We start from the raw sequence: 27,742 nt of genomic DNA on the forward strand, positions 1-27,742 counted from the left end.
GGTGACATTTCTCTTAAAAATCATTGTTAATTTTTACTACAAAAGGGGAAAAATTTTCATGAAAGAACGGGGAAAAGTCATACTTTCTGAAAGGGATAACCAGGAACAAGTAAGTCTTTGCAAGGTTGTTGTTGTTTTTAAATGTATTCTGTAGCTCCAAGAACAGAATGAGTTCTAAGCATTGCTTAGGATAATTAAGGAACTGGAAGATGCGAGGAAAATGCTGAAAAAGGCATGTTTTTTCCCTAGTAAGGAAAGAGGAACTCTAGGACTAACACAACTTGGTCCAAACATGAAGCAAGCTAAAATATGTCATAATTTGGGGCAGTTTGTGAATCCTAGTACACAGGACTCGGCTTTTAGTGTAATATTTATATGCTGATGATACTAACGCTCTTACTGGTTTTGTTGATTTTTACTGTTTTGAACTAATTGGTAGTTAAAGCATGGAAAACTTAACTGCAGTTACAGAGCAGAAACCTTGAGACTCTACAAACACAGATGACAAAGGTGGAGAAATGGAAGAGAAAAGTTAGGAGGGAGTCAGTGTATTCATCTCACAGGATGGGGATTCAAGAGATAGTCCCTAGTTGCAGAAGCTAGAAAGATTTAAACACAGAGGAAAATAATAAAATCGGGAGAAAGGGGAGATGAGTAAATGAACACAAACTCCTGATTTGTGATATCATATATCTGCACACAATGTCTAAAGTTGACAAACCAAGAAGTGATGGCTAGAAACCTGTTTGGAACGGTGGAGTAGGCCAACAGAAGATGCAAATGAATCTGCTCCCTATTTTTATCTTTTCTCATTTGAGAAGCTCCTTATTTTCCCAGCATCTTCTCCAACTCCAGTGACATGCTGTGGAATTTGAGATTGTGCACAAACTAAGCAATATCTCAGGAGACTGTGAAATCAGGGAAAGCTACTATTAAATTGATTTTATTCCATAAATAGGCTTAACTCCGTGGACATAAAATAATTTATTATAATAGATCCTACATTGCCTGGTTCATAGTGTTTTCTTTTTCTCTGGCAATTCCTTCCTTCCCCAATCCACAGTGGTAAGCTCCCAGGAGTAATGGAATTGAGCACAGTGTGATTCGTGTCCCCATTGTCCCTATTGGATAGGATGAGTTATCGTTCAGCCCCTCCTGGTTTCTCACTTCTCTCCTTTTTTGATGTAATTCCATGAAATCACCTCTTTTTCCTCTGTCTTTCAAAAATAATAATTTTGTATTTACAGAAGTCCATGTATAACGTTTATCTTTCTCATGCTTCCTACAGCTAAGCAGCTGAATATTGCTGGAGTAAATCTTAGAACCTGCTGACTGAGGTTTGAGATCAGAAATTTTAAGAAAAACCAAATGGGCACTTAACAGTATCCAGTAATCCAAAAATATTTTCTTGTAATGAAATAAGACAACACTCAGACAAGAATTGTTTTCTCTCCACACGCCTCCTGTTACCTCCTCCCTTATCTTTATTTTTAGCCTCTCTGAACTCTAGGTTCATGCACTTGGCTGCCTATTGTTATCTTTAATTCAGTGTCACAAAGACATCTCCAAATTGATAAGCTCCAAATGGAGTTCTGATTCATTTTTTCGCCTCCCCATCTGCTACCGCTGCTCTCCAATCTTTCCCATCTCAGTAAATGACATCGCCGTCCACACTTGTTATTTAAACAAATTTAGGACCATCCTTTCTTCTTTTGCTCACATTCCACGTCTAATCCATCCTCCATGGTTTTACCTCTAGAATGGATCGTGTATATCTGTTGCTTTACATTTTCATGGCTGCCACCTTAGTTAAGGCTACTGCCATTTTCTACTCTCTTTTTGTTGGTCTCTGCGCTTTTTTGCTCAACTTCCATCAACCTTTTCTTCTGTAGTAGCCAAAATAATCTTAAAGGTTCACCCAGTCATGTTACTCCTTGCTTAAACCCCTGCAGTGGCTTGTCATCATCCTTAGAATGGACATTGGAAGCCTCTGCTGTGCAGTATGAGGGGTCACTATTTGGTCTAGCTCCAGCCCCTTCCTCGTCCCAACCGCCAGGTCTTTCCACCCTTGCTCACCTGCTGAAATCATTCTGATATTCTTTCAGTTTCCGGGGCTTCTGAGTTTTCTTTACAGTGTGTGCCCTCTGGCTGGTATCCCACAGTGTTTGCTATATTAGTGGAACTTTACAAAAGTTATTTGCTTCTCTAAAATGGCCAGTTAAGGGACAGATGGAGAATCTTAGAATGTAATGGCCATCAGTGATCAACAAGTCAAGTCCCCCATCTGAGGCTTCAGCATTCCAGTCACATGCTTGTACAACTTAAGACTGAAGAAATGTGGTAACAGAAGTCTACCACATTCATCTCTGGCAAACCGAATGTTAGAAAGTCTTTTTCATCTGGAAAAAAAATGGTTCAGATATTTGTAGACAGTCAGTTTCCTTGTCTGATTCAAGTCCTCTAACCTTTGACCATTCCTGGGAATATGGTATCTTAAACCTCAGAATGCATTTGTCTATTAATATTCCACTTAAAGGGTGTAGTGGGTGATGTGGTCTGAATGTTGGTGTCCCCCCAAATTCATATGTTAAAGCTCCATTTCCAATGTGTAGTATTAAGAGGTGGGGCCTTTGAGGGGTGATTAGGTCATGAGGGCAGAGCTCTCATGAATGAGATTAGTGCCCTTATAAAAGAGGCTGGGGGAGGGGGAAGTGTGTTTGCCCTTTCCTGCCATGTGAGGACACAAAGAGGGCTCCATTGATGAAGCAGACAGCAGGCCCTCACAAGACACCGCTTCTGCTGGTGCCTTGATCTTGGGCTTCCCAGCCTACAGAAGTATGTGAAACAAATTTATGCTGTTTATAAATTATGCAGTCTAAGGTATTTTGTTACAGCAGCCTGAAAGCACTAAGAGACGAGTTAAATAGTGTTCACAAAAATTCATGTTCCCCTAGAACCTCAGAATATGCTCTTATTTGGAAATAGGATCTCTGAAGGTAATTAGTTAAGGATTGGGATAAAATCATACTAGTCTAGTGTGGGCCCTAAATCCAAAGATTAGTGTCCTTATAAGAAGAAGAAAGGTCAAGAAAGACACACAGAGAAGGCGGCCACGGGAAGAAGGAGGTTACCAAGATTGGCATCATTCTGCCACAGATCAGTGGGTGCAAAGGATGGCTAGCAGCCATGAGATGCTGGGATAGGGGCTGGAGACACTTTTTTCCTTGAACCTCCAGAAGGAGCCAACCCTGCCAACACCTTGATTTCAGATTTTGGGGGCCCAGAACTTGAGACAGTGAGACTATGTTGTTTGTTTTGTGTTGTTTTTCTTTTTTCTTTTTTATTAAAAAAATTTATTTTTTATATTAGAGATGGGGTTTCACCATGTTGGCCAGGATGGTCTCGATCTCTTGACCTCGTGATACACCCACTTTGGCTTCCCAAAGTGCTGGGATTACAGGTGAGCTACCGCACCCGGCCAAGAGACTATGTTGTTTTAAGCCACAAAGTTTGTGATGTCCTGTGGCAGCCACAGGAAACTGAAAAGAGAATCCCAGCGTTGAGCACAGGCAACTGAAAAGAGAATCCCAGCGTTGAGCACAGGCATGCAGGGTTAGTTTTGCCAGTGCTGGAGAGAGTGGAGCCGCTCTCTTCATCCTTCTGGACATGTGCCTGAAGTCATGTCAGTTGTTTTTCGGTTTTCTTAATCGTGGACTCATCCTGAGCTTACTGTTGATTCAACTTTCAGTCTTTTTCACAGAGGCTGTTCATAAGCCATCAGCCATTTCATTCACCCTTTCAGGATACTTTCTGAATCCTGATGTGTCTCCCACAGTCTACTCTTTCTAGCAGCTTGTGCCAGTAGTGAATGCATGAACATAGCTTTCTGTATCTTCATCTAAGTTAGTGGTTGTTCTTGGCCTTTTGCTTTATAGATCCCCTTTAAGAAGTGATGAAAGCTGTGGATATTTCTTCAGTAAAACTACATATTTATGTAGATACACACAAAACTTTTAATAAGGTTTAGAAGGCCAGTTGCCTCTTGAAGCCTCAAGTTAAGAATCCCTATTCTAAGTTACGGATAGAAGTACTGGCAAGTGAATGAACAGGCCCTTACAGTGTGCTGCTAAAAACCTAGGATGGTTGATGGTATTCCATTAAACAGCATTCTTCGGGGATGGGCATTTCACAGAGTTTTCTAATTCACTTTATTGACTTTGCATTTAGCATGTGTTTCTTCGTCTTAAGATATCGTAAAAGACACAATCAGATGCTTTGGTGGAAACAAAGACACTTTATGTACTTTGTTCCTGCTTGGCTGGGCCAGGAGCTACTGCACAGAAGGAAAAGCAGTGACTCTTCCGTGGCTTAGCCTTGCTGTGTTAGTTTCTTATTTCCACAGTAACAAATTACCACAAACTAGGTGGCTTACAACAACACAGATTTACTTCTCTTACAGTTCTGGAGGTCAGAATTCTGAAATGAGTTTCATTGGCCTAAGACCAAGGTGTTGGCAAGACCATGTGGCTTTTGGAGCTCTCAGGGGGAATAATTTCCTTGCCTTTTTCAGCTTGTAGAAGCTACCTACATTCCCTGGCCCATGGCCCTTTCCTCTATCTTCAGAGCTCTGACTTTGACTTTCTAAACTTCTCTCATCCACATTTAAAAGACCCTTGTGATAATAATAATCATTTGTGAAATTTTGCTAAGGATTGCAGGACCCTAACAGGTCAGTTGTTTTCACGGCTCACCTTCATTGTTTCATATCAGAGTGCTTTGTACACAGATTAGTTTTCCAACATTTCTTTTCTATGACTCCTTAAAGGTCAGTAATGCAGCTCTCATTTGCATGTTATCAGCAGACTAATTCATCTGGATCAGAAAAATTCTAAATTCCTGTGGGACAATTGCCTCAAGTATTCATTCATCAAATAGGTGTTAAGCACCTGCTGAGCGCTAGATAGTACAAAAGAAGTTCCTGCATGCTGTTGCTGTCTGGTGAGGGGAAGTAAAAGGAGTCAGCACTTGTGTCCTATCTGGGGAAAACAGACCGTTGCAGAGGTCATAACACAATTATTTAATCATAGTCCTTTGGAAAGCATTGGGATGCTGAGAGCATAAATGGGAGAAGAGAGTCTAGGGTGGTCAAGGCTTCCCTGAAGAAATGATGTTTAAGTTGAGACTGCAGCATGAGCAGATATTAATTGCACTGAAAGGGGGAAGAAAGGAGGATATTCTAGTCCAAGGAAGTATGCATGAAGACCAAAATGCAGAAGCCATGATGTACTGGAGGAATTGAAAGGAGTTAGAGAGTAAAAGGGGAGGGTGGTGCACCGTAGAGTTGAAAAAGTCAGGGTTTTTCCAGGCTTGTTAGGATTTTGGAGTTTATATAATAGGAATGAAAAACTATTGGAGGGATTTTTATTGTTTTTTAATTTTTTAATTGTGGTAAAATACATGTAAGATTGACCATCTAACTGTTAAATAGTGTTAAGTACATTTACGCTGTTGTGCAACCAATATACAGAACTCTTCATCTTACAAAATGGAAACTCTGTACCCATTATACCAGCCAGGTGTGGAGGCTCATGCCTGTAATCCCAGCACTTTGGGAGGCTGAGATGGGCAGATCACTTGAGGTCACAAGTTTGAGACCAATCTGCCCAACATGGTGAAACCCCGTCTCCACTAAAAATATGAAAATTAGCCTTTGCCAGACATGGTGGCGTGCACCTGTAGTCTCAGCTACTCTGGAGGCTGAGGCAGGAGACTTACTTGAATCCAGGAGATAGAGGTTACAGTGGACCAAGATCATGCTACTACACTCCAGCTTGGGTGACAGAGACTCCTTCTCAAAAATAAAAATGAAAAATATACCCATTAAACCGCAAGACTCCATTACCTCCTCTGTCCCAGCCCCTGCCAACACCACTCTACCTTCTGTCTCTATGAATTTGACTAGGTTAGATTCCTCATAAAAGGGGACTCATCCAGTATTTGCCCGTATGTAACTGGATTATTTCACTTAACATATGTCCTTAGGTTCATCTGTGTTGTAGCATGTGTTAGAATACTGTTGAAGTATTTTAACCTGGAGAATAAAGTGACCAGATTTTTAAAAATTAGCAAACATTTTTACTAGCTGTAACATACACTGAAAAATACACAACTGTAAGCCTACCACCTGACGACTTCCCGCAGAGTGAACACACTGACGTAACCACAAACCTAGTAGAGAAGTAGAGCACGGCCAGCTTTGCGGACTCCCTTGGGTCCCTTCCAGTCACTTCTTCTTTCCGTGCTCCCCAGCAGTAACTGCTGTCCTTACTTTGACACCATAGTTTATACTTGTTTCTTTCTTTGCCCCCCTCCCTCCCTCCCTCCCTCCCTTCCTCCCTGCTTTCCTTCCTTTTTTGTTTTTGTTTTTGTTTCCTGAGTTCCACTCTTGTTGCTCAGGCTAGAATGCAGTGGAGTGATCTCGGCTTACCACAACCTCTGCCTCCCGGGTTCAAGCGATTCTCCTGCCTCAGCCTCCTGAATAGCTGGGATTACTGGTGCCCGCCACTACACCCAGCTAATTTTTTGTATTTTTAGTAGATACGGGGTTTCACCATTTTGGTCAGGCTGGTCTCGAACTCCTGACCTCAGGTGATCCACTCACCTCAGCCTCCCAAAGTGCTGGGATTACAGGCTTGCCACTGTACCCAGCCTCTACCTGTTTCTTAACTTATGTGTAAAGGACAACTTTTTACCCATAACACTGACACCAAATATGTGAGTTTTCAATACCAACTCGATGTCCTGCGTACCCCAACTTCATGTCCTACAGTTTAACTCAATTCTGACACTACCTGGTAAAGTTAGCACAGACCCCATGGGTAAAAGGCTTAGTCCCACAAAACTGTCCCCTACTTCAGACACCAGTTGTAGGTAGTGGGTCAAAGGGTACCCACACATCTGTCTGCCTTGGCTACAATTCAGGAGGTTCCCATAACTCCCTACTCAGTCTGATAATTTGCTATATAACAGCTCATAGAACTCAGAAAAACACTTTACTTACTATCCCTGGTTATTATAAAGGGTGTTATATAAAATACAAATTAAGAGCCAAATGGAAAGTACATAGGGTAAGGCCTGGAAGGGTCCCATGACTAGGTGCATCTGTCGCTTTATTGGGGTGATACGATAGTCCTTTTGGTACTTGCCCAGACCAAAGCTACCTAAACTCTGTTTAAAGTTTTTAGGGAGGCTCCATTACACAGACATGATTTTTTTTTTTTTTTTTTTGAGACTGAGTTTCACTCTGTCGCCCAGGCTGGAGTGTGGTGGTGTGGTCTTGGCTCATTGCAGCCTCCACCTCACAGGTTCCAACAATTTTCTGCCTCAGCCTCCCAAGTAGCTGGAATTACAGGCATGTACCATCATGCCTGGCTAATTTTTGTATTTTTAGCAGAGACGGGGTGTCATGTTGGCCAGGATGGTCTCAAACTCCTGACCTCAGGTGACCTGGCTGCCTCAGCTTCCCGAAGTGCTGGGACTACAGGCATGAGCCAATGTCCCCAGCCTACACAGACATGATTGATTAAATCGTTGGCCGTTGGATTGGCTTAGCCTTTAGCCCCTCCCCGCTCCCCAGAAGTTTGGGGAGGGGCTGGGAGTTGGGCTGAAAGTTTCAGTCCTCCACTCACATGATTGGTTGCTCTAGCAACCAGACCCCATCTTTCAGGAGTCACCTTATTAGCACAGACTTTGGTATAGTTGAAGGGGCTTATTATGAATAACAAAACATGCCCCTCTTACCCCTGTCACTCAGGAAATTACATGTTAGGAATTCTATGACAGAAAGCAGGGATGAAGACTAAATACATATTTCTTATTATGTTACAAGATACATGGAATCATGGTATGCCTTCTTGTGACTAGTTTCTTTTGCTCACATCGTGTTTGTGAGATAAATTCATGTTACTGCATGTAGCATTGGTTTTGTCGGTGATCTGCTTTATGAATATGTGGTAGTTATGCATTCTGCTGTCCATGGGCCTGCGGGTTTCCTGCTTTTGGTGGTTACAAACAATGCAGTCAGTCATGATCATTGTCTGTATCTTTTGTACACATATATACACATTTTATTGGGAATATACTTGAGTGTCCTTAAGACATCCTTAAGAGAGGAAGAATTGTCCTTTTCCTCTGAGTCTTCTTTCAAGCCCAATGTGTCCAACTTAGTTCATCTTTCTTAATCTGTTCCTCCTCTAGTGTTTGCTGTCTGTTAGTAACACCACCTCTACCCAGTGTGTTTTGCCAGAAACTGAGGCATCTCCCTCTTTAGACGCCCCCCCCTCCCATATCTAAATAATTACCAAGTCCTGTTGATCCAAACTTTTTTTTTTTTTAATGGATACGGAGTCTTGCTCTGTCACCCAGGCTGGAGTGCAATGGTGCAGTCTCGGCTCACTGCAACCTCCCATCTGCTGCATTCAAGCAGTTCTCCTGCCTCAGCCTCCCAAGGAGCTGGGACTACAGGTGCATGCCGCCATGCCTGCCTAATTTTTTGTGTCGTAGTAGAGATGGGGTTTCACCATGTTGGCCCAGGCTGGTTTCGAACTCCTGAGCTGAGGCAGTCCGCCCACCTCGGTCTCCGAAAGTGCTAGGATTACAGGCGTGAGCCACCGCGCCCAGCACCAAACTTCTAAATATCTCTGAAACATGGTCTGTTTCTCTCCACACCTGTTGCCATCTCCTCTAGTCTCATCTGGACTGTGGCTCCCTTCTAGCTTATTCTCTATAGTAATAGGACACAGACTTTCTCTGTTGCACATGTACATAAAGCCCCAAGGTATGCATTAAACTCATAAATACCATACATACACTATTAGTTTTTTTTTTGTTTTTTTGATACAGCTAGTATCTTAAGACTCAACACTTAGGCCAATAATAACAGCTGGAATAAATCTATATTTCTAATAGTCTTCATGTTAATTTCTAGTTTTTTGACTTTCTTTTCCAAATCTGATGGGTGGTGATGGGTTTTTTGTTTTGTTTTGTTTTGTTTTGTTTTTGAGACAGAGTCTCACTCTGTTGCTGTTAAAATACACTCTGAATGAAGGAGACCCCCCCAAACAGGCTTTGTGTGAGCGACATGGCTGTTTATTCACTTGGGTGCAGGCAGGCTGAGGCCGAAAAGGGTGTCAGCAAAGGTCAGTTGTTTTTATAGGTTGTGGGGGAGGCAGTGGAAAGTTACAAAAGTTAAGTATAGGGTGCAAGCTGGGAGGGAGTTGTAGTAGGGTGTGGCATCGACCAGTGTTGGCCAAGGTTGGTTAAAGGCCCATAGCCTGGTCAATTGAGGCCAGAATAAGAAACAAATAGAGAATGTCTCAGAGTTAAGTAGGCAGGCCAGGGGTTGATCATTTCTTCCTCTTTCTGTGATCTTACCTACCACTGTTTCAGGTTTTATAATTCCAGAAGGCCCTCCAGAGGTGTACATGTGGTTCATGGGGGTCTCCATGCCGTCAGTCAGACCTTACAGTCGCCCAGGCTGGAGTGCAGTGGTACCATCTCAGCTCACTGCAACCTCTGCCTCCAGGGTTCAAACAATTCTGCCTCAACCTCCCGAGTAGCTGGGATTACATGTGCCCACACCACACCTGGCTAATTTTTGTATTTTTAGTAGTGATGGGGTTTCGCCATGTTGGCCATGCTGATCTTGAACTCTTGACATTAGGTGATCCACCCACTTCAGCCTCCCAAAGTGCTAGGATTACAGCCATAAGCTACCATAAGCCTGGCCAGTGATGGTTGTTTTTTAACCTTTTATAGTAGCTAAAAGAGAGAAGTATCAGCTCTGCCAGTTTATTTTTGCTGGGGGTTGTTTAAAAAAAGGCATTTATCCATTCGATGAGGGACAGTTTAGTAAAAAGTGGATCATTTCATCTGTAAATTCTGTAACTGAGTAGTATATGGCTAGTATATACTGTTTGCAGTATTATCTGAAAACAAATACATAAATGAAGGAGTCACTCCTGTCCCTTTGCATTTCAGAAACCTCTCTCTTTATTCAGGACATGGTAAACCACATGAGACAGACACACACACACACACACACACACACACACACACACACACACACACACACACACACACGTCTGACATTCAGGTTGAGGAAAGTAGCCGGTGTTAATCCTTAATTAAATGCCAGTAAAACTTAAGTTACTTCTGGCTGAGCGTGGTGGCTCATGCCTGTAATCCCAGCACTTTGGGAGTGGATCACTTAAGGTCAGGAGTTTGAGACCAGCGTGGCCTAAATGGTGAAACTCCATCTCTACTAAAAAAATACAAAAATTAGCTAGGTGTAGTGGTGCGTGCCTGTAGTCCCAGCTATTTGGGAGGCTGAGGCAGGAGAAACACTTGAACCCGGGCAGCGGAGGCTGCAGTCAGCCAAGATTGTGGTATTGCACTAATGCAACCTAGTGAAACTCCTTCTCAAAGAAAAAAAAAACTTTTTATTTTTTGTTTGTTCGTATTTTTGGGGGGGTTGAGGGGAGACAGAGTCATACTCTGTTGCCCAGGCTGGAGTGCAGTGGCACGATCTCAGGACCCGGCTAATTTTTGTATTTTTAGTAGAGATAGTTTTTCACCATGTTGGCCAGGTTGGCCCCAAACTTTTTTTTTTTGAGACAGAGTTTCGCTCTTGTTACCCAGGCTGGAGGGCAATGGCGCAATCTCGGCTCACCGCAACCTCCGCCTCCTGGGTTCAGGCAATTCTCCTGCCTCAGCCTCCTGAGTAGCTGGGACTACAGGCGCGCGCCACCATGCTCGGCTAATTTTTTTGTATGTTTAGTAGAGATGGGGTTTCACCTTGTTGACCAAGATGGTCTTGATCTCATGACCTCGTGATCCACCAGCCTCAGCCTCCCAAAGTGCTGGGATTATAGGCGTGAGGCCCCAAACTTTTGGCCTCATGTGATCTGCCCACCTTGGCCTCCCAAAGTGCTGGGATTAATACAGGTGTGATTCACTGCTCCCAGCCAAAATTTATTTCTTATTACCAATAACCAGCAGAGTTATTTTTAGAAAACTCAAATACATTTAGGAACACCCATAGATAAAAGATCAATAAAACAAAAATTTAAAAAGTAAATGTACTTCTATATGCCAGTTACAAACAATTAGAAAATAAAAATTTCACTGTACCATTTAAAGTAATATTGGCACTGAAAACTGCAAAGCACTGTTGCAAGAAATTAGAGATGTAAATAAACAGAGTCTTTTCCTGATCATAAGTCCAAAGACTTATTTTGTTAAGATACCTGCGCCCTCCAAATTGACCTACACATTCAGACAATCCTATGAAAATACCAGAAATTCATATGGAAGTCAAAGGGAGTCACAGTAGTCAAAACAATCTTGAAAACAAAGAATAAAATTAAGAGAATTCGTATTTCTCAATTTCAAAATTTACTACAAGACAGTGTAGTACTGATAGAGACATGGTCGATCAGTGGAGTAGAACTGAGAACCAGAAAGAAAGAAACCCTTTTGTCACTTGATTTTTGACAAGGGTGCCCAGACAATTTAATAGAGGAAAGAATCGTCTTCAGTAAAGGGTGCAGGGACAACTGGATATCAGAGAAGTCAGAGGGACAGGGAGGAAGCCAAAGGAATGTGCGTTGTCTCAAAAGTGAAGTGGTCATCTGCATCTGAGCCTGCGGAGCAGGGTGACATGCCAGGGGCTGGAAATGATTCTTTGCATTTGGTGATACAATGCAAAGTGACTAGAAATTTGGAAGAAAGCAATCTTTTAAGTATGCAAATCCTAGGATAAAGAAAGCTGGGCCATTACAAATCATCTCAAGAAAGAATATGAGTGATTAATTGAAGAAACCAGCACGGATGGTTAAGATATAAACAGCAATTCTACAGAGATGAAGTAAAAATGGATAACAGAGAAACCTATTCTGAGAATGTATTTGCTTTTTTACAGTCTCTGCACTCATTTTCAGTGTCGTGTAACTGCTTGTTTCAGATTATTCTCCGTGGTAGAGAAAGCAAAAGCTAAAAAGTCTTGAGAAATGTTTCCATCCATCATTTAGTTGGCTCTGGGCAGTTGACCTATTTCTTTCCAACTCTTCTTGCTCTGAATGTACTGTAAAAAAAAAATGAAACTTGTGAGAAGCGACTTTTCTTGATCCTATCATTACTAGCAACCTTCAACTTTCTGGGCTTTTTAGAGAAAAGTTGTATAAGTCTGTACCATCCTTGTGTTTGCCTTTTCAGAATTTGTTTGAGTCCTCCATAAAGCTTAATTTGTCTTGTGTGTTCTTGCTGATTTTTACATGTAATGTGTCATTTTCTTCTCATCAAAATGATGTTACCCAGCTTTGTTTGCCCAGGATTTTGTAAACTCTAAAATGATACGTCGCTTTCTTCCACGTGACTCGTCACTTCTGCACATGACTCGTCGTCACTTCTGTTTGGGGCCTGCATTGGGCCCAGGGCAGCTGTACACCAGGTTATACCTGGCCACTGTCCTGTGAGAGGCCAAGTGAATGGGAAAGCAGGGGTGAGATCTCATCTGCAGCTCTATAGGTGGTTGGAATCCCTGTCAGTGCCCTATTCTGTCTGCCAGTTTTGTGATCTGTAAAAACTTTTATCTTTACTCCATTTGGCTGATCTCGACATGCTCTCACATCAAAGTCTTGTTTTCCTTTCTGCCTCTTAGAGTTGTTTTTGAGTGCTTCTGTTTACTTGGGATTCCTTGAAGGAATATGTTATCTTGACATAAAATAACTGCTTCTTTTTTTCCCTTTGAATAGTAGTATGCTTTCCATCATTACAGGCCAATCTTGAGACCTGCCTCAATAAGTCCCATTGATTATTTTCTATATTTAAGGTAAATTTAAGGGTTTTTTCTTATAACTCATATTTATTGGTTTATGGATGTCTCCGATTATGAACAGTTTAAACCTATTCTCATTTTCTCATGTGAGTAATCTCTTTCAGTCTTTTTTTTTTTCTATACTCCTCCATGGGGACTGATTTTATGATTTCCTTCATGTTCCTTTCCTCCCTCCCTCCTCACCAATTTAGCTTAAAGTCCTTTGGTCACTGTTTAGTCAACCTCTGGACAGATGGCTTTTTCCCTGTTAGTGTGAGCTGCATGGCTCCTGGCCTGTGATTATGTTTTAAATTATGGTCCAGATAGCCCAGTCTTTGTCAAGACTGTGATTGTGTCAGTCATTAGTACTGGAAGTACTAGACCTAGAAGAAAGAAGTGATGAAATAAAACAAGCTTGCTCCTACATTCTTTTCTGCCCAAGAGTTACTAATGCCTTCAGGCACTGTTCTGGATCCAGGATGGTGTCCTTGCATCCCTGTGTATGGCAGCAGCAATGGGAAGCTGAGTCTCTATATGGCCACTTGGTTTCCAACAGGGATTTTAGTCCTTTGTGTTTCAGTAGATGACGCTTTTAGCGAGAACTCTACACCGGAAAGAGATCACATGTGAGAGGAAGCTAGTAAGTTTGGAGTGCTCAGCATTCACGGAGAAATGTCTAGCAGGCAGTTGAATATTAAACAGAAAAGCTCAAGAGAGATTTAGGTTTAGATTATGATGTACACTTAGGTGGTAGTTGAAGCCAGGAGAGTGGATGATACTGCCCAGTGAGAAAAGGGGGCCTAGGACAGACCCTGGCAAGGGTCTAGCAGTGGAAAATGAGAAAGAATAGATAGAGAGGAAGGAAAACGTGATGGATAAGAGTTAAGAGAGCAGAGTGCCTTGGGAAGAGTTGTACTCAGTACTGTAATTCTTTTGTGGAACAAAGAGTGATGTGGATAAATAATTAACGCTTATATTGCACTGTGACACCAAAATTTCTATGAGGACTGAGCTCTGACTTTTAGTTATTTAGATCTGTAGCATCTCTCTTGCATGAAGTATCTACTGCATCAGTTGTGATAGAAATTATTATTATTGAAATTGACTTTTCATGCAAAGTGATTTGTATTAGCCGTCATTTAAACTTACTCTTAAGATGCTTTTTATTATGTCATGGAGAACATCCAACAAATATATTTGCGTTCGAAGGATGTAAAAGAATAATCAAAATCCATTTGAGATTTACAGTAACTAAGTTCAGCAGACAAATGATGATGGACGGCTGCTGATGAGTGCGCTTGCTGGCGGTTCCACTGTTGGGACATTCCTGCCATGTTGACTGCGGCATACAGCATTTAGGCGTCCAGAAGATATTTTGCTGCCACCTTCTTAAAAATTCTATACGAAAAGATGATAATTTGTTGCAAAAATTTGTTTCTTTAGGATATAACTGAAGATGTCAAAATTGTCAATTAGGAGAAAACCAAGAAACACATTTCGTTTACTTTTGAAAGTACTAGAATTGGCTGGGTTCGGTGGCTCACGCCTGTAATCCCAACACTTTCGGAGGTCGAGGTGGGCAGATTGTTTGAGCTCAGGAGTTTGAGACCAGCCTGGGCAACATGGTGAGACCCTGTGTTGGGGTAAATACAAAAATTAGCCGGGCATGGTGGTGCATTCCTATAGTCCCAGCTACTCAGGATGCTGAGTAGGAGGATTACTTGAGCCCAGGAGGTTGAGCAGTGAACTCTGATTGTGCCACTGCACTCCAGCCTGGGCAGCAGAAACCCTATCTCAAAAAAAAAAAAAAAGATAGTGGAATAATAGCCCTGAAGTGCTGAGAGAAAATTAACGATCTAGAATTTTTTTACTTAATTAACCTGTCACCCAAGAATGAGAACAAAAGAGAAATGTTTTCAGATGTAAAAATACAAGTTTACCTAACAGATCTTCATTGAAAGAATTTCTGAAGGATATAGAATAAGGAGGAAGGAAATGGAACACAGAAGGAAAAAAGTGAGCTGTGAGGAGGACTGTGATGGTGAATTCTATGTGTCTCTTTGATTGGGCCACAGGTGCCCACATACTTGGTCAGACAGTATCCTAAGATAATTCTTAAGTTTCTGTCAGGGTGTTTTTGAATGAGGTTTAAGTTTGAATGGGTAGACTGAATAAAGCAGATTGCTCTCTGTAATGTGGGTGGGCCTTATCCATTCCATTGATGGCCTGAATAGAACAAAAAAGTGATCCTTCCTGGAGTAAGAGAGAATTCCTCCTGCCTGACTGCCTTAGGACTGACTGAAACCTTGTCTCTTCTGGGTGCTGAACCTGCTAGTCTTTGGCCTGGAACTCCATCGGCTCTCCTGGGTCTCTAGCCTGCTGACTCACCCTGCAGACTTTGGGACTTGTCTGCCTCCATAATTGCCTGAGCCAGTTCCTTATAATAAATCCCTTTATAGGTGCATATCTATATATAGAGATAACTAGATAGAGATAGGGAGTGTGGCCCTGCCCACACCTTGATTTTGGACTTCTGGCCTTCAGAACTGTGGGAGGATACATTTCTGTTGTTTAAGCTACTAGTCTGTAGTACTTTGTTTTGGCAGCCCTAGGAAACTAATATTCAAGAGCCTTGAGGTATTCAGGAGGACAGTAGAGGTACTGATTAAATGTAGATCTTTTATCCGGTATGCATGTTAACATTTTAAGGAGAACTTGAATATATAGATGAGGAAAAGGGAAATAAATTTGATCAATATATTCAAAGGCAGAAAGGAGGGGAAAAAGGTATAAAGAAGCTTAGAAAAATAGAATAAATAAAAACACAATAAAATAATAGAGATTAATCCAAATATATCATATTCATAATGCAAATAGACTAAGCCTGGCAGTTGAGACTCCTTTTAGTCTGATTTAACCTGTGGGCTGCTTCTTAGAATACTGGTTAAGTGCAGGAGTAAATAGGATTAAAGAAAATCAAGTATACTGAAACACCGTATCAAAGTATTTAAAATACTCCGAATATTTGTGACATGATAATACTTGTACAGTTAACATATTAGTAACAAGATCCAGTGGTGAGTCTAACCACTTTACCAGTATTTTGCAGTATTTGCCATAACTGTAATGTGGTTGCCACTGGTTACACGTGGTTTGTTATCTGTGTTTATAAATAAAGAAAATGCTAATTTCAGTTAGATTTTTAGCAGAAGTAAAGATGATTTCCCCTCATCCAAATGTCACTCACCCCTGAATTCTATGCCCAGAGCCTTGTCAAGAACGCTTGTTCTAGATGCTGATCTTCAAGTGGAGCTCTCCTCTCCCAAATAGCTCACGTTTTCCTCGAGTGAAGGAAGGAGGCAGAGGACTGTACCTTAGCTGCCTCCCTGTGTCAAAACACTTTAAAAAGCAAAGAAGCTTTCTTCTTAGGTTTTGGCCTTGTTGGTGGGTTTGAGTTGCCAAGTATGAATTCTGATGATTTAAGGGCCACTCTATAGGGTCACCTTGAGGTTTTTGAAGTGAGCTGTTAATTGCCTACCAGCCCCGCTTATTAAAAAAAAAAAGAAGACCCAGAAACCTTATATAATTCAGGCATCTGTGATCACTTCCATGCAGCCACATGCTTTAAGTGTTTGAGCTCCAGCAGGGGGTATGGGGCACAGGGATAGATGACCTAGCGTGAGCTGCACAGAGGTGAAGAGCTTAAATTACATACCTGGAGGGTTGGCCTTTTCTGTTTCCCACTGGATATGAACAGGGAGCTGTGTGACTCCAGTTGCTGCTGGCAGTCATCGTATGATAAAGAGGGGACTCTTAGGATGAAACTGAAGCCATGGTTGGCAAAGGGAAAAGAGGAAAAGGAACCAGATCCTGGTGACACTGCTGAGGTGCCGAATTCTTCAACCCAAAATATGGCCGTCTCAGAACTTCCAGTTCTGAGACAGGATAAATTCTCTCTCCCCATTTTTTTTTTTTTTTTTGAGACAGCGTCTCTCTCTGCCTCCTAGGCTGGAGTGCAGTGATGCCATCACAGCTCACTGCAGCTTTGAACTCCTGGGCTCAAGTGATCCCTCCACCTCAGCCTCCCAAAGTGCTGGGATTGCAGGCATGAGCCACTGCACCTCGCCTCATTATTTTTAATCAGTCTAAGTCATGGATTTTATTACATGGAACACTGACTTTTTCCTATGTGAGTCAAGCAGAAATTGCCTAGATTCGGAGGTTAATCCTGTAGCCTTTGAGGTAATATAATCCTATAGCCTAGAAGCAAGGCAGAGCAATCTGGAAACAGATAAATTAGAGGGCGATTTGCCATAAACTGGACTACAAACTGCCTTCCACGCCCCCTTCCATGTAAACCAGTTGAAACCTTCAAGAACTCCTGTTAACTCATCAAGTCAAGGCCAGAGTTTTTGCTTGGAATGAAAGGGAATGAATTCCCTTCTGTGTGTGTAGTTTTCCACTTTCCTCTCCCGATTCTTAGCATGCTGTCAACCTGATTTAGCTGTGTCTGTTAGAAACTGGGTTCACATAAGTAAAAATGAAAAATAATTTCTCAAAAGAGGGCTGCTCAGCGTGAGATATTAGTAAGCATCATTGTTCCAATTAAAAAAAAAAGTGTGCCATTGACATCGTGAGGATTAGCCTTGGAGACTCCTGGGCCCACATGGTGAAAATTAAAGCACTGGAGTGTCCTGGGCCCATGCCAGGAGATGCAGAGTACTCAGGAGCGTCAACATTGAAGGTTCAAGTGGAGGAAGAAGAGGCAGTAGACTCAAAGGATAACTGTGGTGGTGGAGGAGGAAAGCCTGGAGGAATTTGAACCTGGGAGTGGAGAGAGGAGAGCGCTCAGCTGGGGCAGGCAGTTTAGAGGACAAAGTGGTCCTGGGATTTGTTTTATTTTATTTTATTTATTTATTTATTGAGACAGAGTCTCACTCTGTTACCCAGGCTGGAGTGCAGTGGTGCAGTCTCAGCTCACTACAACCTCTACCTCTCAGGTTCAAACAATTCTCTTGCCTCAGCCTCCCGAGTACCTGGGATTACAGGCCCACACCACCATACCTGGCTAAATTTTGTAATTTTAATCGAGATGTGGTTTCACCACGTTGGCCAGGCTGGTCTCAAACTCCTGACCTCAGGTGATCTGCCCCACCTTGGCTTCCCAAAGTGCTTAGATTACAGTCAGGAGCATGGGATTTAGCATCTGTGGCCTGGGATTTAGCAGCGTGAGCTTATTGGTCTCTTTTAGTCAGAGCAGTTCTAGTGGAGTGGTTGGATGCAGAAAAATGAAAATTAAAATGTGCTGAGGAGTGAGTAGACACTGAGGACTTGGGAATAGCAGGTGCAGATGGCTCTTGAAAAGAGTGGCAGTAGAGGGGTCTGTAGAGATATGTGTTTTTTCTCATTTGTTTTTAAGATGGAAGAGACCATCAGGTTTAAATGAGATGGAAGAGAAAAAGAGGGAATGGTTATGAACATATGGTTCCCAGGAAGAAATAGGGCTGGGTGCAGTGGCTCACTCATGCCTGTTGTAGTCCCAGCACTTTGGGAGCTGAGGCAGGAGGATCACTTGAAGCCAAGAGTTTGAGACTAACCTGGGCAACATGCTGAGACCCTGTCTCTACAAAAAAATACAAAAATTAGCCAGGCTTGGTGACATGTGCCTGTAGTTCCAACTACTCAAGAGGCTGAGGTGAGAGGATGACTGGCAACAGAGCAAGATCCTGTCTTAAAAAAAAAAGGAAGGAAGTAATAGGTAGGATCCAGAAGTAGACAGGGAAGGGGAGGGGAAGGGAAAGGATAAGAAAAAATTAGGAATAAAGTATGTAAATGCAAGATTAAGAGAAAATAGAGACTTACAAATAAGGTAACAGAAAATCAAGAGAAAAGGAAGAAGGAAACATTTTCTTTCTTTTTTTTTGAGACAGAGTTTCGCTACTGTTGTTGCCCAGGCTGGAGTGCAACCTCTGCCTCCCAGGTTCAAGCGATTCTCCTGCTTCAGCCTCCTGAGTAGCTGGGATTACAGGCATGCATCACCACACCCAGCTAATTTTGTGTTTTTAATAGAGACGGGCTTTCTGTATGTTGGTCAGGCTGGGCTCAAACTCCCCACCTCAGGTGATCCGCCTGCCTCAGCCTCCCAAAGTACTGTGATTACAGGTGTGAGCCATCGCGCCCAGCCAGGAAAAAAACATTTTCAGTAAGACTGAACATCCAATGAAGCTAAGTAATAAAAAGAAATAAAAAGAAATGTTAGGTTTAAGTGAAAGTGTAGAAACACTAAGATAATAGGTTATATTCATGATAGTGGATAAACAGAATCAAAGCTCTACCCAAGTCCAGTAGCTGCCATTAAAAATAAAATTAAGAAATTGATAACAAATTATGAATTGTATTTTTTCTTTGAATCATAAAATTAGAATTTAACAAAAGGAAAATAAGGAAAGATAGTGTAGAAGTAGGAAAATTAAGGAATAAAGAGATTATAATCTAATTTAGGAATAGGAAAGCAGCTAGACCATAGCTGACAATGGAGGAATCTAAATCTGTGATAACTAATTAGTCTCGTTTTTATTTTTACCTTTTTTGTAGGAAGAACAGATAGAACATTACCGTAGCCAGGATATTACCACATGAAACAGAGAGTTGTTTGCCACAAACTTTTTTTAATGTCAGTTTTGGCTTAATTTCCCTGTCATTTTCCCCCCTTTCCTTCATTGAGTATGTTAAACACCTACTATGTGCCAGACATATTCACAGGAGATGCTAGACCTCACATTCCAAAAGGAAAGCCTTAGAAGTAAACAGCCAGTTACTAATACAGTATGATAAATGCCGAGATGGATGTAACCTGAGGGTACCATGGCAACGTCAAAAAAAGCACCAACTCAGTCTTAGGAGGCTGGGAAGGCGTTCTGGGGAAGAAATTTTGGCAGAATCCTGAGGCTCAGAAGATGGTGAGCAAGAGTGGTGGGACTGGCATTTCAGGAGGATATAGTGACACGCACAGGCTCTGAGAGAGAGAGGCACATCTTAGCAGCTGCGCTATGTGGCTACCTGTTTTGACCATCACTGCAGAAAAAGACTTTCCTAGGCTCTCACTTCTGCCCCAGCCTTAAAAGACTTACAACCTGCAGTAGACTGATAATTCTCCGGGGTAGGAAGGAAACCATTAGCCTATACCATAACATGGTGAGTGCTTCCTCTGTGGCGTGTTTACATTTCTAAGAAATGAGGTTTTACCAAATCAAACGAATCAAAGTGGAGGAGTTTCCGACTGGTGGGGTGTGGAAGAGAGATTTCATTCATACAGCTCTTTAAATACATATTATTCCTACCTGAATATTCTTCCCCTTCTCTCATTACAGATGAGATCTTTTCCGAACTTGATCTTCTTAAATTTGTATAGTGTTGAAGGTTCTGTTGCATATCGTCTTACTTTATTTTACAAGAGTTCAAGAGAAGAGTTTTAGTCTTTGTTCTGTTTTTATGCTGGCAACTTATGTACCCCCCTCCTTCCTGCCTGGGCAAGTTTCAGGGGTTTCATGTATGCTCCAGCTCACACTGAACCCTGACCGTCGTCCGGCCCTCCTCCCTCCTTCAGTCTCTAAGCGCACTTGGCGTTGGCACCCTCTAACATCGGCTTCTGTGCCGTTGCCACAGAACGTTGCCTCCACCCAGTGGAGTTCAGTGGTGCGCTCATGGCTCAAGCAATCCTCCCACCTCAGCCTCCCCAGTAGCTGGGAATACAGACGCGCTCCACCACACCCAGCTAATGATGCCTCAGTAAATGTGGAGGCTCTTTAAGAGTGAAGAGCAAGGCATTTCCTGCACTGTTTCTCTCTTTGGTACTTAGCGTGTTGTTATGCACTTAGTTACTGTTCATTGAGGTGAGGATCCCATAATTGTTTGGTTCCTGTCAAGAGGTGAATAAGTCTCATTACTTTTTAATATTTTTGGACTCAGCAGGAAAAGCCCTATAAGAAAAAAAAATTAAGTTCTGTAGTAGAATATTTTGTATTATCTATCTTGAAATTTTAATGGAAACCTCTAGTAAGTTTTTCCCGGCTGTATAACTAATAAATGCAAATAATTCAGAGGTAGTATGCTCTTATAAAATTTGGCAGGTAAGAAAATCAGAAGTACATTTATTCTGAATTTGAGCAGAATTGCTATTGACAAATTTTAAAGGCTCATAATTGCATAGGCATTTTACGCCATAATATGTCTTCACTTAATAAATTGCTCAAGTGTAAACAACTGGTAGTAAATTTTGGAGTAATACCACTTAACCATAATCATCAGTCTTCTTGGAAAGTTTTTATAGAGCTGTTGTTTTCATTATTCATATTTTCTTAATTACAGGAGGGAATAACTAGGTAAACTGAGTATACTACAGTATTCAGTTCCTGATTATGAAAATCTCTTCTTTTCTTCTGAATAATAAATACTATTTTTTTAAACAGAAAATTCCTACTTATTCTTGCTTATTGTGTATTGTATTACCAATATAAATGTTTTCTGAGACCTTTTATGGATGCCGATTAGATGAATTTTGGGAAACAGGAACGTTCTTTTGCTTATACAGGCTGTTGCTGGATTTTGTTTTCATCATGCAATTGTTCATAGAATCTGTTCTCAGTGGGTAGGGATTCCTTTAGGAGAGTTTTAAAGCCCCCCTGCAGTATGTTTGATAAATTTTGCTCCATGATTGCACCCCATGCTGTGTCTTTTTATTCCTTTTTATGAATATTACTGAACTGCTGTCTTCTGAGCGGACTGTGACACTGTCAAAAGGAGAGAGATAAAGAGGATGAGGCATGGGATCTGTGAGTGGTGGTTACTAAGAGCAGTGGGGTATGGGGTGCTGCTGAGCTTGGGGAAGCTCGCATATTTTGGCACAGAAACTCCCAAAGGCACCAAACTGGATCACCAAGACAGCATAGGATGAATGTTAGTGAAACAAAAGGAAAGAGTTTTGTTTTTTTTTTTAAAGCATTCAAGAATGAAGGAATTATTATTTTTTAGAGATAAGAGTATTGCTGTGTCACCCAAGCTGGAGTACAGCAGAACAATCATAGCTCACTATAACCTTGAACTCCTGGGCTCAAGCCATCCTCCCATCTCAGCCTCCTGAGTAGCTGGGTCTACAGGTGTGTGCCATCATGCCTGGCTAATTTTTTTATTTTTTGTTTGTGTAGAGATGAGGGTCCTACTATGTGCCCAGGCTAGTCTTGAACTCCTGGCCTTGAGTGATCTTCCCACCTTGGCCTCCCAAAGTGTGGGGATTATAGATGTGAGCCACCATGCCTGGCCAGAATGAATTACTTTTTCACATGTAAAACTCTGTGAGATAAAAATATCTCAATCTTTATAAATAAGTAAAAATTAAAGATGGGAGAATTTCAGTAACCTGTGACAGTTACACAGCTAGTAAGCAGTTGATCTGGAACTTGGAGCACAGGTCTTGCTGATTCCATAGCTGTGGTGTTTCCTCTTTACTACATTCTACATGTATGTGAGACCACAGGGAGAAAGAGATAAGTCACAGACAAATGCTTAAATGTTGCACAGAAGGCAGATGTATACATGTCTTTAGATATACTTGATTTTGCATTTTCTTCCAGGGTTTGTGCAGCAGTATGTTTTGAAAAACAAACAAAACATCTAAAACCAGTTCTTTGGTTATTCCCTGTTTGGATACAGTATTAGACATTTTCCTAAGACAGGAGATTATTGTAACAGATTGCTAAGCTGCTTTTATTTTAAACAGCATAATTATTGGTGAAACAGATAGTGCGGAAAGTAAACAATCTGTTTCAGGATTTTAAAGTTTTATAATACATCGAATGTGTCTTTCAATAGTTGACTCCTAAAATCATGACATAGGTTTCTATCCCCCTGTTTAATTTGATTGAGGAAGGGTTAAAGTTTCAGAGGGAAGAAACCTTTTAAGGAAAAGGGTAGGTGATGGTTATATACAATATCGATCATGAAAGAACAATATCAACCATGAAAGACTGAAAACATTCATCTTCCACTTCATTTATTAGGAGACCTCTGGTAGCAGATACACTCTTGTTGCAGTCTCTCACCACAATAATTAGAAGAAAGTTTGGAGAAAGATATTTATGTGGGAATAATAGATGTAATATTTCTCTGAAATTAGTGACATCTTTACATGTTACAGTTTAAGTAGTGTAAGCATTTAGTTTCTTTTGCTAAGCATGTGCTTCCAGGTGTGTGGAAATCTCAGTTTCCCGCTGGTGTCATCTCTATCTACTACAATTATACTTAATAAATACTTAATTTTTTTATTATTTTTTTTGAGACAGGGTCTTGTTCTGTCACCCAGGCTGGAGTTCAGTGGTGCGCTCATGGCTCAAGCAATCCTCCCACCTCAGCCTCCCCAGTAGCTGGGAATACAGACGCATTCCACCACACCCAGCTAATTTTTTGTATTTTTTGTTTCTCTGCGTTGCCTAGGCTTGTCTCAAACTCCCGGGCTCAAGCAATCCACCTGCCTTGGCCTTCCAAACTGCTGGGATTAACAGGTGTGAGCCACCACACCTCGCCATGGTTTTATGATTTATTTACTTTGGCATCACCCTTTTGGATCCATGTACTATGTTCTCTGTCCTTGCTTCCTCCCGGGCACACAGAGGACTGGCAGGGCTGACTCAGGGCACAGGGCTGGCACCCTCTGCCACTGTGTGCCAGCAGTCTTCAGACTCTACCTTAGTGACTTCTTTCTCTTTGTAGACTGTTCTTCTCTCTCATCTGAACTTGTTATAAATGTGAAACTGAGAGTGGGAAGAGCAGCCGGGGGCTTCTTAAGATTTGCAGAGAACGCCAGAACCATGATGGCCATATGTGCAGAGTAAAAAATTGAGGAGCTTAACTCTGACAGATTTAAATGTACTTATGAGTATTTTAAATAAACTATCCCCAAAAATCTAGAACAGTGGCCATGTAGTTTGTAGTACTAACATTCTTAGTGTCTTCTTGTAACCTGTTAGACATAGATACAGTAAGTGTATCTTGATACAGAGTTGTGGAGTGACTTTTGCTAATATAAATTAGAGGAATAATGCATTTATTCTACTTAGATGTTATTTTAACTACTTCAACTTTCAAATATAAGCCAAAATCAAACTTTAAAATTTTCCTTAGACATTTATGAAGAAATTTGCTCAAACATGCTTGAATTTCAACAGGATCACTTAGTAACTAAATCAAGGATTACTTTGGCTTCTCATTGGCCCCCAGTTAAGTCTCCTGTTTTCTCACGGCGGGGTAATGGTGGTGGGGTGTGTGTGGAGAGGCTAGTACAAGTACATGAATGAGCAAAAGTCAGGGTTAGATCAGCCACCTGGGTTTCTGGGGTTCTTTTCTGTGTTTGCCTTTTCTTCTTCCTCTCTTTACTGCCTTGTACTGTACTAGATATTATCAGTCTTTTTTAATTTTTTATCAATCTGTAAAGTTAAGAAATTTTCGGGCCGGGCACTGTGGCTCCATGCCTGTAATCCCAGCACTTTGGGAGGCCGAGGCGGATGGATCACGAGGTCAAGAAATCGAGACCATCCTGGTCAACATGGTGAAACCCTGTCTCTACTAAAAATACAAAAATTAGCTGGGCATGGTGGTGCGCACCTGTAGTCCCAGCTACTCGGGAGGCTGAGGCAGGAGAATTGCTTGAACGCGGGAGGCTGAGGCAGGGAATTGCTTGAACCCAGGAGGCGGAGGTTGCAGTGAGCTGAGATCACGCCATTGCGCTCCAGCCTGGGTAACGAGAGTGAAACTCGTCTCAAAAAAAAAAAAAAGAAATTTTCATTGTTTTAATTTGCATTAGAGGTAACAGTTCAACGAAGCATCTGTCTATGGATACGGATTCAGATTCATTGTACTGTTGTTTGTGGATTTATTCATAGCGCTGCTGGCAGCGAGCTGCTTGACGGGCTTTAAGCTCTGTGTGGTATTCAGAAAGCACTTTTGACACTTGGATAAAGACTTGGTCAGTTTTATTTATCTTTAATGTGTGTATTTCTTTCTCTTTTCAGTTGCTGATCATCTGGGCTGTGATCCACAAACACGGTTCTTTGTCCCTCCTAATATCAAACAGTGGATTGCCTTGCTGCAGAGGGGAAACTGCACATTTAAAGAGAAAATATCACGGGCTGCTTTCCACAATGCAGTTGCTGTAGTCATCTACAATAATAAATCCAAAGAGGAGCCGGTTACCATGACTCATCCAGGTAAACAAAACAGGGGGTTGTAGATTTTGTTCTTCTTCTTAGAAATCATTGCTTTATAGGTAAGCATTCTCTCTCTGCTGAAGCCATGTAATTTTCAACATAACCCTGTTAGTATTGCCATTTGTTTGTTGAGATGCATGTTTTCTTCCCATAGTTGAATTTCTTCTTTTTCATAAGTAATGATGATAGCAGCCTGTAAAACTTGGACATATTAAATAATGGGCTGTGGTTAAATCCTTAGTTGTTTTGCATTTCTACATTTTGCCTAATAACTTTGACAAATAATGTATTTAATTTGGAATAATTCATCCAGGTTATGTCATGGATTCTCAAGGATTACCTGTCTGGGAAGGATTCTGTTTATTTTATCAGGTTAAATGTTGAAACTAACTTAGTAATTAATACAATTACAGTAGTAACAAGGCTGCTTTATTTCTTGTGGAAGCACTTAGGATAGTTCTAATTGTTATAATAGCAGTAGTTGCAGTTTATTGAGCACTTACTATATAAATGTCAGGCGCTCTGCTATGAGCTTTTTGTGTATCTTTGTAGATAGTCTTTACAATAACTGTGTGTGTTGTAGGCTCTCTCCCATCTTATAGACCAGGAGGGGGCCTGAAACAGTTAAGGGCCCGCAGAAGAGGGCTCACACCCAGTTTTGTTGATGTTCTGTTAGTTTCACCACTCTGTCTGTTTACGTTGAAATTAGATGAAATTTAGTTTTGCATTCAGGAGAATTTTAGAGTTTGACTTAAAGAACTAACTTTTCATCGTGTAATTTTTATATTATTATTTTTAGCAAGTTTCTTGCAAAGACTTGCCCACCTTAATTGAAAGTCATTAGTACTTCCCTGCACATCTTGATAGAATAGTGCAGATGGATTAAACTTTAATGTTCTCTGACTTTGTTTCTTTCAAACCTAAGCCTTTTAGAAGTAAGATATACTTTGGGAGGCCAAGGTGGGCAGATCACCTTAGGTCAGGAGTTCAAGACCAACCTGGCCAACATGGTAAAACCTTCTCTCTACTAAAAATACAAAAATTATCTGGGCGTGGTGGTGGGCACCTGTAATCCCAGCTACTGAGGCTGAGGCAGGAGAATTGCTTGAGCCCGGGAGGCAGAGGTTGCAGTGAGCTGAGATCACACCACTGCACTCCAGCCTGGGCGACAGAGCAAGACTGTGTCTCAAAAAAAAAAAGAAGTAGGTGTAATTTTTCCAATTGCAAAAGTTACACTTGCTTAGTGTAGAAAAACTGAAACTAAAGAAAAGCACAAAGAATAAAATAGAATGTGTGATTTTTCACTAACCAGAGATCACTGGGGTCATGTAACTTTTAATTTATTCAAGGAAACCAAAAGAAAATTAAGGGCCAGTTTAATTTAGCTGAACATCTACATGGAAACACGGGACTCAAGACGGTAGTTTTTCTGCTAGGTTTCAGAGCAGGTGCTGGTTTGCTTTCCTCAGTCGTCCCAGAGGGAAGAAAAACTATTTAAAAATTTGGGCCTAATGTAGCTTCATTCCATGCTGATTTTTTCTTCACTTAAAACATGAAGAAAAATAAATAGGGAGAAATTCAACTGAGCAAAATGTATTTTTCTTTCTTATTAATGTTGTTTTACTTACACGAAACCACAGAGAAGTAGCTAGAATGAGAGTCTTTTAATAAAAGCATGAGAGGATATAAGAATTATAAGAGGGAATTGAAATCTTAAAAAAAAAATTTAATTACTAGTATTGAAAAACAGTGGGAAGCCTGTATCATTGTAGCATTTTCCATCTCTCTTCTTTGAAATGTTAGTTTGTTTAGATATGTTTCTAGAGGATTCATGGGGAAACAGTAAGTTTCAGAAAATGCTTGAAATGTATTCCACATTTAGAGGCCCCTACTACTCATTAATGTTTTTGGGTTTCTGAGAAGTCTTAAAGAACCTGTTAAGAGCCTGTTTTGGCTGGGCACAGTGGCTCACACCTATAATGCAAGCACTTCGGGAACTACTTGGTTAATCAAAATAAAACAGGTACCCTCCTTTTTTTTGGTGGGGGGAGACAGGGTCTAACTCTGTTGCCCAGGATGCAATGAAGTGGTACAATCATGGCTCCCTAAGCCTGGGGAAGCTAATGCAGGTGTACTGCTTGAGCCCAGGAGTTTAAGACCAGCCTGGGCAACATAGGGAGACCCCTTCTCTACAAAAAATACAAAAATTAGCCGGGTGTGATGATGCATGCCTGTAGTCCCAGCTACTTGGGAGGCTTAGGTGGGAGGATTGCCTGAACCTGGGGGGAAGTTCAGACTACAGTGAGCTGTGATTGCACCACTGCACTACATCCTGGGCAAGAGAGTTAGAACCTGTCCCAAAAAAACAAACAAAAAAACCCGTTTTATTTTAATTAATCTAGTGTTCTCCAAACACAGATTAGTGTTTAACAGCACAAATTAAAGAAACGCAGAGGTATAGTTTGAGGATATATTCTTAGGAAATGGAAGCTTTGTAAGGCAAACAGTAGAGGTGTACGTAAGAGCAATGGCAAATGGCTTTATGTTGTGATTAGATTCATAGACAGAATAATGTGGTAAAGTAAATTGAGTAAATTGGTACAATACTTAG

At 41.3% G+C, this 27,742-nt stretch overlaps 1 protein-coding gene across 2 annotated transcripts in view; it reads left to right on the plus strand.

Moving 5' to 3' along the window:
• Positions 1-27,742, plus strand: part of RNF130 (ring finger protein 130) — a 153,862-nt gene that overhangs the window by 8,751 nt on the left and 117,369 nt on the right. For both annotated transcript variants that reach the window (XM_021676315.2, XM_021676314.2), the window contains exon 2: positions 24,937-25,131. In XM_021676315.2, the coding sequence (XP_021531990.1) occupies positions 24,937-25,131 (195 nt within the window). The remainder of the gene's footprint in view (positions 1-24,936; positions 25,132-27,742) is intronic.

The sequence above is a fragment of the Aotus nancymaae genome, unplaced genomic scaffold (assembly GCF_030222135.1).
Source record: "Aotus nancymaae isolate 86718 unplaced genomic scaffold, 86718_ANA_hifiasm-v0.15.2.pri h1tg000015l_1, whole genome shotgun sequence".
Lineage (NCBI taxonomy): Eukaryota > Metazoa > Chordata > Mammalia > Primates > Aotidae > Aotus > Aotus nancymaae.